General features: G+C 48.0%; 4 protein-coding genes across 4 annotated transcripts; 2 read left to right on the top strand and 2 right to left on the bottom strand.

Moving 5' to 3' along the window:
- Positions 1-2,617: 2,617 nt before the first annotated feature.
- On the top strand, positions 2,618-5,354 carry CPAR01_02705 (OPT oligopeptide transporter; the record flags this gene model as incomplete). The annotated part of the gene is made up of 7 exons (XM_060486992.1): positions 2,618-2,971; positions 3,053-3,730; positions 3,787-4,068; positions 4,121-4,384; positions 4,438-4,615; positions 4,667-4,956; positions 5,016-5,354. The coding sequence occupies 7 exons, from the start codon at positions 2,618-2,620 to the stop codon at positions 5,352-5,354; spliced, it is 2,385 nt and encodes a 794-aa protein (XP_060354320.1).
- A 302-nt stretch (positions 5,355-5,656) lies between these two features.
- CPAR01_02704 (IroE protein) lies at positions 5,657-6,596 on the bottom strand (the record flags this gene model as incomplete). The annotated part of the gene is made up of 2 exons (XM_060486991.1): positions 5,657-6,400; positions 6,441-6,596. 2 exons carry the CDS (start codon positions 6,594-6,596, stop codon positions 5,657-5,659), a joined length of 900 nt encoding a protein of 299 aa, XP_060354319.1.
- A 2,046-nt stretch (positions 6,597-8,642) lies between these two features.
- Positions 8,643-10,374, bottom strand: CPAR01_02703 (major facilitator superfamily transporter; the record flags this gene model as incomplete). Its single annotated transcript, XM_060486990.1, has 4 exons — positions 8,643-8,897; positions 8,958-9,063; positions 9,116-10,090; positions 10,151-10,374. 4 exons carry the CDS (start codon positions 10,372-10,374, stop codon positions 8,643-8,645), a joined length of 1,560 nt encoding a protein of 519 aa, XP_060354318.1.
- A 549-nt stretch (positions 10,375-10,923) lies between these two features.
- CPAR01_02702 (metallopeptidase family M24) lies at positions 10,924-12,565 on the top strand (the record flags this gene model as incomplete). Its single annotated transcript, XM_060486989.1, has 3 exons — positions 10,924-11,276; positions 11,345-12,306; positions 12,372-12,565. The coding sequence occupies 3 exons, from the start codon at positions 10,924-10,926 to the stop codon at positions 12,563-12,565; spliced, it is 1,509 nt and encodes a 502-aa protein (XP_060354317.1).
- Between the last annotated feature and the right edge of the window lie 488 nt (positions 12,566-13,053).

Raw genomic sequence — 13,053 nt, 5'->3', positions numbered from 1 at the left:
ATTTAACTAAGCGCGAGTAAACGGTAGGAGTAATTATAACTTTTTTAAAGTAGCTAAATACCTCGTTATTTAATTAGTAATGCGCATAAATAGATTAACGAGATTCTTACTATCCCTATTTACTATTTAGTAAAACTATAGCTAAGGGAACGGGCTTAGTAAAATTAGTAAGAAAAAAAGACCTTATTGAGCTTAACTCTAGTTTGATATTATAAAAAGATATAAGGGGTATAGGATAGGTAGGAGCTTTGGTACTAGTAAAATACTACTACCCTTATTATTTTTTTATTTATTTAATAAAGCGGGGCTAGATTTACGTCTAACTTCTAGTTTTAAGGTCCTTCGCGGGCCGACCCGGGTTAAAGATATTGTTAGGTAGGGAGTTTAGCTAGGGCGGCATATTTATTAAACTATAACGTAAGTGTCCTAAGGGGGGCTTATAGAGAATAGAAATCTCTAGTAGAATAAAAGGGTAAAAGTCCCCTTGATTTTGATTTTTAGTGTGAATATAAACTATGAAAGTGTGGCTTATTAATCCTTTAGTCCCTCGAAATTTAAGGCTAGAGGTGCTAGAAAAGTTACTATAGGGATTAAATATAAGAGATTGTTTCTCGTTATTAATTATAGTACTAAGTATATCTGGGTATTTAATTACTTAATTAAGTACCTTATTATAAAATCGAAATAGAATTAATTATAATATTACAATAGTTACTTAGGATATAAATATATATAGAGTTATAATTTTTTAAAAATAATTATAACGAATTAATATATATACTTTTTATTTAGTTTTATTTTAAATAAGTTTATTATATTTACTTCTTATATTTTTTATTAAATCTACCCCCCTATTTTAACGTCTTATTTTAAACTTATTAAGTATTTTTTACTAATTCTATTATAATTAATCGTGTTTACTAAGTTAGGATATTAACCGATTCTAAATACTTATACTATATAATAGTACTCTTAGATACTTCGTTAGTCTCTATACCCTCAAAAATAATACCTAAAAAAGAAGTGTGAGTGTGTCTAAGAGAACTACCTAAAATAGGCAAGTTAGATATTATTACTATTAGCTATAGCTAAAAGCGAAGGCATTAAGAGCCTCGTTGGTAATGCATAGTTCACGTACTCTATCCTTAGTTATAAATCAGAGCCCTACTTAGTTATACAGGCTGGGAGCGCCATTCCGGTCTGTCCGATGCCACCTCATCCTCTGTGGGAAGGTGAGCGTAATAGGCAAATGCTTATCTGACATTCATGAGAGCGCCCAATTGTCCTTCACAGTCAGGATTGCCTAGTAACTATCTCTCATCATGAGACCGTTCCAGTTCCTAGTGTCTCTACCATCTCCCTCCTTCCTATTGGGACCACTGCAAATCCATTTTGTCATCGTCGCGTGGAAGACGATGAATCGCTCAGTCCTTCGTCCGGCTTGCCATCTCAAATTCTTCATGCCTTACAGGTCTACTTGATGTGATCCACTTGCATCGTAACGGCCCTTGGGATATTTTGCCCCCACATCCACGTGTAGACTACCATGGGGGCACCAGCCGAATTCAAAGTAACCTTGCGTCTTTTTTGTCGAAGTGGCCGCGTGTTCCGATGAGATAAGGAGCCATACTCGACAACCATAACATTGAGATACCGACTGACCGGTTCGTCATCTGCTCATAGTCCATACGTCGGGCTTACAGGCGTAGCCTTTTGCCCCGACACAGAAAAACGATTTTCCTGTCACATCGTCGTCAAAAACAAAAGTTCAATCAAGCACGTTTGGAGCAAAAGTTCGGGCGACTGAGCACGTCAAGGACAAAAGTGCAAGGACCGGGATCCACCCCCACCTAGGGCCAGCAAATGAGCGTCGGGTGCTTCATCTTAGAACCCCTGCCGACTCTTCATCAAGACAAGCCAGGGTATCGCAACTTCGATAGATGGCATGAGTTGGGATGTTGGGATGTTGGGATGGGTGGCCGAATCCGCCAGCAGTCGTCCCAAAGTCTCGGCCACATCTTGGCAAGGCTTAAGACATGACCTTCCCGCCTGGGCATTGCTTGGGACACCCTCTTTCCGTTAATGGGCCGAGCAGCCGGAGAACATGTCCACGTCTGCACATTACCAGTAGAAAGAAGCCATCACAAAACCTTGGAATTTCCGGGGAATCCCTATCACGTCAGTAACCTTTTGATAGGGACCTTCCTAAAAGCTCGTAGTTCTCTTTGTGGAGTGGCGTTCCAATCAGCCGGGCTCGCTCGAAGACCCCAGCTCAAGTCCAGACTACATGCAGCAATCCTTGTCGAGCGGCATCCAACAGCTGGTCTGTCCTACAACAGCTTCAAGGCCCTCAATTGCACCAATGCCGGTCCTTATCACGACATCGAACCCCTTATCACTAAGACAGTCAATATCGGATCAGTCGTACAACATGGGTCGACACTCAGCAACAGGCTGAAGCATAGAGTACAAAATGACCACGTTTGCCTTCCCCTTAAGTGTGCGGAAATCCCGAACTTCTAGCACTCCAGGTTGGCAAACCGATCCTTTTGTCTGAGTTACTAGTCTGTCTGATTCTTGCCTTTCCTGCCCTGGTCTGTGCTTTTCCGTTGCGACTATGCCGGTGCCATTGACAGATGCCATCGTGGTGGGGGGGCTGAATCCCGTAGAGGGCAAAATTGTTTCGGTCCCCTCTCACCAAGCCATCAACGAGAAAGTCAGCATCGACGAGTCAGGGGTTGGAAAGGAACTGGCTTCCGAAATCCAGGCCATTCCGGCAACTACGACATCCGACGATGGGAACCACGAGAAAGACGACAACAGCGACAATGCCATCATCATCACCGGTGCCGACGCTGCCCGATACTTACTGCCGCTCCGAGATGACTTCGACCCTGCGTTGACCTTTCGGAGTATGTTTCTGGCAACTTGCCTCTCGGCTTTCCAGGCTGTCATGAGTCAAATCTACACTGTGAGCTTTTTTTTTTTCTTACGTGGTGACTCGGACGTGGGACGAGCTCTGGCTGAAAAAATGCTCTACTTTATCTACCAGTTCAAACCGACCGCCGTCACCATTTCCGGAACTTTCATCGTTCTCATCGGCTACTTCGTGGGCAAGGCGTGGTCCAAGGTCTTCCCTCGTGGTGATAAGCTTGAAGCTCGTTGGAGGCAGGACCATCCCGAAGGCGAACTTCCGGCGTACGTCAAGATCTTCAAATTTCTCAACCCGGGTCCCTGGGGGCTGAAAGAACATGCGATCTGCTCCATCACAGCCACATCTGCGTCCAATGCCGCCGCTAGCATCCAGGTATTTGCGGCACAAGATCTCTTTTACGACTTGCCTCTGAGTCCGACCACCGTTGTCTTGACCGTCATCTCCATTGGCCTCTTTGGCTACGGCATTTGTGGTGTCATGCGCCCCATCGCCGTGTGGCATGTCGATGCTGTCTATTGGAGCACTCTCCCTACAGTAAAGACCCTCCAAGGTCTTCATTGGCAAGATTTGAAGAACTCCAAGCCTCTGCGTTGGTTCTGGTACAGTTTCGCAGGAATGTTTGTTTACGAATTCTTCCCGGCATACATCTTTCCATGGCTGAACTCCGTTTCCATTCCATGCCTCGCTGCCATGAACGCCACAGGTTCAAAGGCTGCTGTTCTTACGAACCTTTTTGGCGGCTCTATCAACAATGAAGGTTTAGGCCTCTTCTCTCTGTCTTTCGACTGGCAATATGTGAGGGAACCAATCATCGTTTCAGCATAGTTGCTTGAAAACTAACGTATCACCAGATTACTTCATTCAACACTTCACTTCCTCTGACTCTGCAGGCTCACTCTGCTATTGGCTTCTTCATTTGCTTCCTTGCAATGATTGGAATCTACTACACAAACGCCTGGGATGCCAAGTCGCAGCCTTTCATGTCGACGCGACTGCGATCTGAGGACGGTACTGCTTATCCCATTGCCAAGGTTTTCACTGGCGGTGTGCTCAACCAGGACGCCCTCGCCAAGTATGGCATCCCAAGACTCACAGGCAGTTTTGCGTACGCGATGTTCATGGCCAACGCGGCGGTGAGTTATACAGTCCATATGCTACTAGGAACGAAGGCTGACAGAACATTAGATTGGGGCGCTGGTTGCCCATTGCTTCTTTTTCTGGGGCGGAGACGTCAAGAGGGCGTATCAGAGCGCAAAGAGTGGTAGATATGATGATCGCCATCACGATCATATGACCAAACACTACAAGGAGACCCCTTGGTGGTGGTACGTCATTGTACTCGTCGTCAGCTTCGTTCTTGGCCTCGTTGTTGTCACGACACAGAACGTCACGCTTCCGGCCTGGGCATATGTCGTGTCCCTGCTTCTGGGAATTTTCATCGCGCCGTTGGTAAGCATGGAACCCACGGTTTAGCTCTCAGTTCCCAGCTGACTTGCGCCCAGAGCACAATTCTTTACTCTCGTTTCGGTAACGGAATTGCTACGAACAACTTATCGAAGATGCTGGCAGGTCTCATCCTTCCTGAGCGTCCCATTGGCAACATGTATTTTGCCGCTTGGTCGCACAACGTCATCTCGAATGCTGTTAATCTTTCCAACGACCTGAAGATGGGAGAATACCGTATGTCCCAGTGTCTATGACTTGCCGAACTTTGCTGACCTGGTCTACCAGTGAAAATCCCACCTCGTGTTATGTTCCTCACCCAAATCTACGGTACTATCATTGGCGGTTTCATCAACTACGCAGTCATGATCTCTATTGTGAACGGAAATCGAGAGCTTCTCGTGGACAGCGATGGCAACAGTTCTTGGAGCGGTGCAACGATGCAATCGTACAACACCAACGCCACATCCTGGGCGCTGGCGAAGTACCTGTACAAGACTGGGGGCAAGTATGCTCTTGTGCCGATTGGCCTAGGTATCGGCTTTGGCGTTGTCATTGTCCACCGTATCATTGCATACGTAAGTCTCCGATGGCGTTGCTCGAATACATGTATGCTACATTTGCTAACGCAGCTCAGTTTATCCCCAAAATCCGCGGTTACTCCCTGTACGATATTAACTTGCCCCAACTCATCCAATATGCGGGCTATATTCCGTACAATGCATCTCAAACTTGCGTACTCTTCAGCTCGCTGATCAGTGGTTTCTTCGTCCAATTCTACCTTCGCAACTACCGCCCTCGCATCTTCAAGGACTACTCGTACCTTGTCACCGGTGCATTCGACGGAGCTAGTCTTACTGTACTCTTCATCCTGTCGTTTGCGGTGTTCGGCGCCGGTGGCCCCTCTGTCCCCTTCCCGACATGGTGGGGCAACAATGCCGATGGTTACTACGATCACTGCCCAGCAGCTGAGTAAACAGTCTCCGTGAGACTTCTTTCGCTTCTTGGGCCACTTCAAGAATAACATGCTTCGGGTTTCGGTGCGAAGATTCTGAGGTAATACTCGGGATGCACTGGGCACTCTACCAGTAGCACAGTTCGGCAAGAATCAGTGGCCATCGAGATGTCCGAAGTTAGCATGATTCACGTGCTCGAGATTAGGACAGCTTTAGATACTCGTTTCTAATAAAATCACAAGGCTTGGTGTACCCTGAGAATGTTTCCAATGCGACGAACTAGTAATTGGGCTTTGCGTAACAGCCATATGTGTTACTTCGTTTATATTAACGGCCAATCGTCAAGGAACGTTGCCAGCCCTCGATTAAGGGAGCAGGCTACGACAGATTCGTGGTCTTCTCCATCGTAAACCCTCATTGCGAGATGGTCTAGCCGAGTGCTTTCTTGTAAGCGTGAATGCATGGTGATAACATTATCAACCATTTGCAGTCCACGGTGTCGTCTCAACCTCCTATTGTACTCGTCATTGTCCTCTCCTCTCCTCCTCGTTGGATTTTGTTCCTCATCTCCAACAAAAAGCATGAGCGATGGACTTTTCTTCTGACATTCTATTTCCTCCTGGAAAAGCCTTTCTTCGGTAAGGATGTAACTCTCATTCCACCAAATGCTGGGGCTACTGGCCAAGATACAGTGAAACATATCTGTTCTTGTGAATAGGGCGTGCAGAGAGAGTAGCCCCCCATACGAATGTCCAAATAGCGCTTCACGGCCTAGAGTCGCCCCCCGGGTCTCGTAAAGCCGCCGAGCAACCAAAGGTTTGACTTTGTTCTGCAGAAAGCTAAGGAAGACATCCGCACCCCCTTCATGACCAGATGCTCCATTCGCAGGTGGAGTGAAATCTCTAGTTCTGCAGGCGCTCAAGAGAAATCTTGAGTCCGCGGGTATAGGGTAGCCAATAGCAACTACGATCCCCTGGGTATCTGAAGAGCGCATACATAAATGGCGATGCATTGATTCCAGAGCACTTAGAAACACTGAGTTTCCATCCGTAAGGTAACTAGCTGCCTGTCAGACTAATGGATACGGACATGATATTCGGCCTGACATACAAAACGGGGATCGGAGCCTCATGTTCCTGTCTATTGCGACTCTGCCAGTCTCTTGGGAAACCAATCTGGACGATGTATTCTTCTCCGGAGACACTTCTCAGAGCCCAAGACTCTGCAGAGCCACCTTTCCCAAGCAAGGATTGGGTGCGCATTTTCCGATTCCTGTTGCTCGATCACTATGAGAAGACGGAGGAATACCATCAAGAGAAAATGCACAACACAGAATTACCGGTCTTATCGGATTGTTATATCAAAGGCCCCTCGGCTCGGGCAACGTGTATCCTAAAGTCCGAGTCTTTTCCGCTCGGATCGACGGTTTCCATCACACAAGCTCGCAGTGGACCCATTATCTGCCTGTAATTTTGACCCGTAGTTGCGCTCGGCGGTATTCGGCCTTTGCATCATCGTCAACAGCTTATTCCGCATCAGTTGGTCGTAGGATTCGGCAGCTGAACACCCATGTCATTAAACGCCATGAAGTTCGGGGTACTTCCCGGAACTCCTTGAACGGTACCGCGCTTAGACAACTCCAAAATCCTGGCCGTGATGGCATCCACTGTTTCTGAGCTTGGCTGAAGACTTTTCAACTACAAAGCTAGCCCAAGAACCTGTGATCATGTCAAGGAAGTCCCGCTCAGGGCAGCATCTTTGCCAGCCTCAAGGGACAAGGAGTATAGGTCTACTCCCTATGCATGCAAGTCGGCGCCAGATTTAAAATCACGAAAACGTCATGCAGTGTTGTCGATAGCACTCGCTGCGCGGCCAAGCGTTTCGTCAACATTTTTCGCAGACCAAGCAAAGCCTTCCATGAATTCGGACATTAGTCCCTACTTTCGAAGTGTTAGAACCGAATCTCTCCTAGGTAAGGTCACTTCATTTTGTTTGAAGTACCTGGTTTGGCGCAAGTACCTTTACCGCAATGACTTGCGCCTTTTTAGCAACACCCCACGTCTTGGAGGCGATTGTTCCAGCAGCATGAATACCATGTCCACTGCTGTCTTTGAAGGGACTCTCCTTCGGGTAGACAGTGTAGCCGAGCTTTACGTGACCATCAAAGTCTGGGTTGTTCACTTAGACTCCGGTATTAACCACGTATGCAAAAGTTCCTTTCCTTCCGTTCTCATCGTACGTGTACTCAAACCCATTGCGCAGACTTACATTAGTACTGACAGGCTCAGCCTGTGATATGGCTCCTAGCCCCGAAGTAGCTTGATTCTACGTGACCATTCCGTATGCCGGCGTGTCAGCTTAGCAAGCTCAACCCGAGCGCGAAGTCAGGTATCTGTAGGATGATAGTCAGTAATTGAACTCACTATATCGTTACCCCTCCATTCCTCACAAAGTTTCTTTGTCAAGGGAGCCAGTATATGCATGGAACGTACCAATGTCAAACGTTCTTTCAACGTCCGAGATGTCATCCCCCAACAAGCCCCAATCACGAAACACTTCTCTTACCCACTGGATATGCCCACGGGAGGCGTCCCCATCGACCCCAGCGTTCAAGCTAACAATGTATCAGCTCTGAGGGGCATTGTATTCGGCGGTCAAATGGTTGTGTCGAGACGGTCAACAATCCTCCCCAAAGTAGAGCAAAAGAGGAGTTGACTGGTAGCTTCATTTTGCGCTGGGTAATTCCACTTTGCATAAGATCAAGAAGTTGCGGAGAGGGCTCTTGGTTAATTATAGGCCATGCAAAACTTATTCCGCCGTTGTCTATCATCCCTGGTGTGTAATGACCTTTGTGCTTAACCTACTCTCGTATATGCTCTAACTATGCCAGTTCAGGCAGATCACGAAGGTATGATTCCCCATACCTTGACTGCATGTCGCCTCGGCAAGCTGTTCTGCATGGGGATTTTCAGCGTAACTTTGAGAGTTGCATGATCTCTCTTATGATGTCTTAGTCACCAGTCCGTATCATGGCTCAGTTCAGCACCATGCAGGCTTGGGGATCTTCAAATGGGAGTCAGGGGATTGTCTGGCGTCGGATGACCTATAGGTATCTTTACTTTGAGTTGACGGCTGATACCTGAGTGAGGTAACTTCCTTCTTCATCCGGTCAAGACACTTATGAAACTTTTACCTGTGAGTTCCCGCATCTCCCTGATGAGCCAATGTACCCAGAAATCATGCATTTCTATTGTTGAGATAGGTATTGATCCAATGTATAGTGCACTAATCCAGTTATGATGATTAAGCTAAGACGCAGCTTTATCCATAACAACACCGGTCGGATCGCGTGTCACCTCGTCGCCCCATTGAGCGTCCCAGCCATTCTCAGCTAGGTACTTCTTCCAAGCCTCATCGTCGTCATTCAGGTGCCTTGAGATGTCTGGAATCACGAAAAGCGCGATGATAGCACCAAGAACAGCGAACCCAGAGCCAATCAGAAATGCAACTTGATTTCCCTTGGATGGATCGGTGGTGTACTTGTTCAAAATCGCAGTAAACACCTTTCATATCGTGTCAGTGCAGATCAATTCTGTAGTAACTGACGGTAAGAGTTAGCTTACCTGTGTGCCAATCGCAGCTCCCGCTTTCGAAAAGGCCGAGATAAGCCCCATCATCTGGCCACGTATGGACGTGGGAAAGCACTCGGAGGCTATCAGAACAACGGTACTGTGGGAGTGGTAAGTTAAATGGTGTTAAGGGTTACAGAGAATAACCTTACCTTCCTGGGCCAACTTCGCCAAGCGTCAGAAATATGCCGTAGAGGACAACAAAAAGAGGAAATACACCCTGGATAGGATTCATCGCGCCTCCGAGGACAAAACCGAGGATTGCTTGCAACGTAAACCCCAAAGCCATGGTCTGACGTCTCCCAATTTTGTCCGATAGGTACCCACCGATGAAAGGGCCGGGGATGTAGAAACAGTTGATTACTACGCCCCACCCGAGCGTTTTAACAAGACTTTCCTCTACGTTGGCTCTTGATATGATTGTTGAGCTGAAAATTCCGAAGGGAATAGAGATCCAGTTATACAAGAACCATGTTGATGCTGCGCCAAAAAGCGGTCGCCAATACCGTTTCAGTGCAAGCCAGTATGGCATTCTCTGCTTCCGCAATGCTGACTTCCGGTACGCTGTCGAGACTGCCATTCGCATCCGGAACCAGAAGATGAGAAGAGGGGGTGCCATACCCAACGCAAACGAGGTTCGCCAAACAATATGGTATTTTGAGACTTGCTGGCCAACGCACAACAGCAGCAGCAGAGGCACCAAACCTCCCCAAACATATCCTAGACTGGCTGATAAGTCTGCGAGCATCGCAAACATGAAGCCCCTCCTTTTGCGAAACTTGGCGTCTTCGTCGGTCGCTTCGGCGGCACCAGCTCCAGAGACTGGGTATTCTCCTCCTGCGCCTACACCGGCAATACCACGAGCAATGATAAGCATCCAAAACATGCCTGTGGTCGTGGTACCACTGGCTGCAGTCGACAAGGCGATGCCTAGTACCAGCAAGATTGTTGTGGCCACAGCACCAGTCTTACGGCCAAGTTGGTCACTGATGACGCCGAAAAGTATCATTCCCACAATCATGCCGATCAGGAAAGCATTGGAGAGCCTCTGGTATATCGTGGTAGTCAGATCGTCAGGGTAAAGGATTGCAAGTAGCAGTTCGACGTTCCCAATGACGGCGGCGTTGCTGCAGCATTGTGAGCGATACATCTTGCAAGAAGGCAGCGAGAGTAGATGTCCAACATACTAGCCATCTGAGCCTATTGCCAGTCCCGAGAACAAAACCATCAACCAAACAGACAGACTGCTGTAGTACGTCTTCTGTGGTCCTTCTTCTACTACCCCTACTTCGGTACTATCCGGGGCCTTGCTTGCGATATTCTTTTCGTCAGTAGCAATTTCGTCATCTCTAGTAGCTGTTCGCTCCTCAGTGCCGGAGGTCGCCCTGTTGACTTCTGGCATGGTGACCATTGTGTGGTATCATCCGAGTCAATGGCTCCCAAAATACACACCAAATGTGTGGTATAATCTAACACACAAGGACACAGCTCCAAACGTCTTCATATGGGGCAGTTCCCATACTTAACTCGAAGGACGGCACTTCATGTCGGCGCATCTATGCCGAAGAGAAAAGCGACGGCGTACGCCGCGGCATCCTTGCTTATCTTTTGTCCTCCGGATCGGCCTTGTAAGCCGACGGGAAACTGTCTACCGCTATCGACACCCATGTCGTAAACCAGAGGATGGACGCTCGTACCTGCTGTTGCTGCTGTAATCCTGGCATGACTCGTGTGGAGAGGCTACCCTAATCCGGGAAAGGATCTCCAATTCCTGCACCCCGGAGAGGGGTAGAACGCGAGGTCGGAGGCCCTCCGACATCTGATTTCTCGGCACTGCTTCATCCTGGTGTGCTCGCTTGCGTGCTGTTTATTCAGCGCAGAGAGAATGCAGATGTTCAAGTCTTTTCTTGTCTATCTCTACTCCTTCAAACCTTGCTCGACGCAGTCCGCAACAATCGCGATGCTTGTATCAACAAAATATTTAGAGGGCATACCTCTACACCAGGCACAGGTGCAAAGGCATAACACCAGACGGTTCCCAAACAAACTACAGCTTATTGCGACTTCATTGCTCTTATATGCATCCATCTCATGCTACTACTTTCTGTCGTTCCAGTCGCGGGAACGTACGTCTACTCCGTACCAGAAAGCCCAGCAATGCACTATTGATAATCTGCACGCCGACTTGTCCTTCCTCGACCCCGCCGTACCTATCTCTACGGAAGAATTCCTTGAACGCAGAGATCGACTGGCCCAAGCTCTGGTCGCATCAAATGTAGATGCGTTCGTCTTGGAACCTGGCTACACTTTCCAGTAAGTCTTTCTTCGACAACCCGAAGACCTCTCAGCCTCGGAGTACGTGAGTCCTGACTTGGAGACAGGTATTATGGCAACATCTCTCAAGTTGACTGGGAACCTTGGGAGCCTGAAGAGCGGCCATTCCTCATGCTCATCCTCCCTCATGTGTCTTCTTCTGGTCAGGTGAACGCCAAGACTGCCTTCTTATCGCCTCATTTTGAAGAGGGCAGGGTACGGATGCTCGGCATACCAACAAGGGAAGACGAACTGGACATTGTCATCTGGGAAGAGCATTGGAACCCGTACGACACGCTGCTCAAATCACATCTCTTCGATGGCCATCATGGAAAGCTCATGGTTGACGAGGAGATTCGTGACTTCATCGTCAGAGGACTGGATGCTGCCGGATTTGAGACGGTCGGCCTCTCTCAGGAAGTTGAACTCGTGAAGCAGCAGAAAAGCCCTGCGGAGGTCGAATTGCTTCGCGTTGTCAATACTGGGACTGTTGTCGCTGTTAGAGCGATGCGGCCTTGTCTGATGTCGGGGCTTACAGAAGATGAAGTCACCGAAATTCTCAATTCTGCTCTCCTCTCCATCAACTTTGGACTGTTCTTCAATATTGTGTTATTCGAGGAGCACGGAGCGCTTCCTCATGGTGGTTTTGTCACTGGCTTCAAAAAGTTGACTCCTGAGAGCATGGTTGTCATCGATGTTGGTGCCCATTATCTGGGCTACAGTTCGGATATTTGTCGCAGCTTCTTCATCGATCCACCAAAGCCACAGTCACCTACTATGATGGGTTCCCTACTGAATTCATGGATCCGAAACCCGGAAGGACGACAGCATCTCATTGCGGACGCTGAGCTGCGTGCCGAGAAGCTCAGGGTCTGGGACATTGTATTGGAGGCACAATCAGCTGCCGCCGCCGCTTTCAAGCCGAATAACACAGCAGCAAGTGTGGATATTGCAGCTCGCCAAGTCATTGAAGATGCTGGCTATGGATACGCTTTCACCCATCGTTTGGGTCACGGTATCGGTATTAAAGGTATGTTCCCTACTATGCTCCTCATGATCGGGGGTCGAAAGCAGCTATTGATCCGTATCACATAGCTCACGAGTCGCCGTACTTGAACAAGTGGAACAAAGATATTTTGCTTAAGCCCGGTATGACATTCACGAATGAGCCTGGAATCTATTTGGAAAATAGATTTGGCGTCAGACACGAAGACATCTACTTAGTCAAAGCATTGGGGGAGGCAGAGTTACTCACTGGCCGTAGGGCGACTGGACCATACGATCCATGAAATACCTTGGTTCTTAGACCTGATACTGCTAGTATGTGGCGGCCGGCATAGTACCGCTTTGGTGAATACGAGAAGCAAACTTCTTAGAGACTAGCTATCTTTCTCTTGACTGCCCTTGATTGCAATGGCATTATCCAAAGTCCTTAAGTGTCTAGCCAACATCTCCAATGGTACCTACCTAGTCCCTGCAACAAGATTGTACCACTCTCCATCCGAGCGACTGGGACGACGCCGGACATCAAGCTGGATTAACACCACCAGAATGAATATTTCAGATGTTAAAGAGACATTTATCAGTAGGCGATATAGGCCAAATGTGTTAGTAAATTTCCAGCTACCTTTGTTGTTAGGCCCGACCTCGTCCAATACCATTGGCAACAGTGAGAGAGTTGTGCGACTTCGCTCTTAAGCAGAGCATTGGCAACCTGTAGAGTTGCCAAGTCTGCGTCCGGAAATTTTTATGTCATTCAGATAGGGCTTCTCGATAT

This window comes from Colletotrichum paranaense, assembly GCF_030867605.1.
Source record: "Colletotrichum paranaense strain IMI 384185 chromosome Unknown Scaffold_2.1, whole genome shotgun sequence".
NCBI lineage: Eukaryota > Fungi > Ascomycota > Sordariomycetes > Glomerellales > Glomerellaceae > Colletotrichum > Colletotrichum paranaense.
Note: the sequence above shows the minus strand (reverse complement) of the source record. Positions and strands in the feature narration are given on the sequence as shown.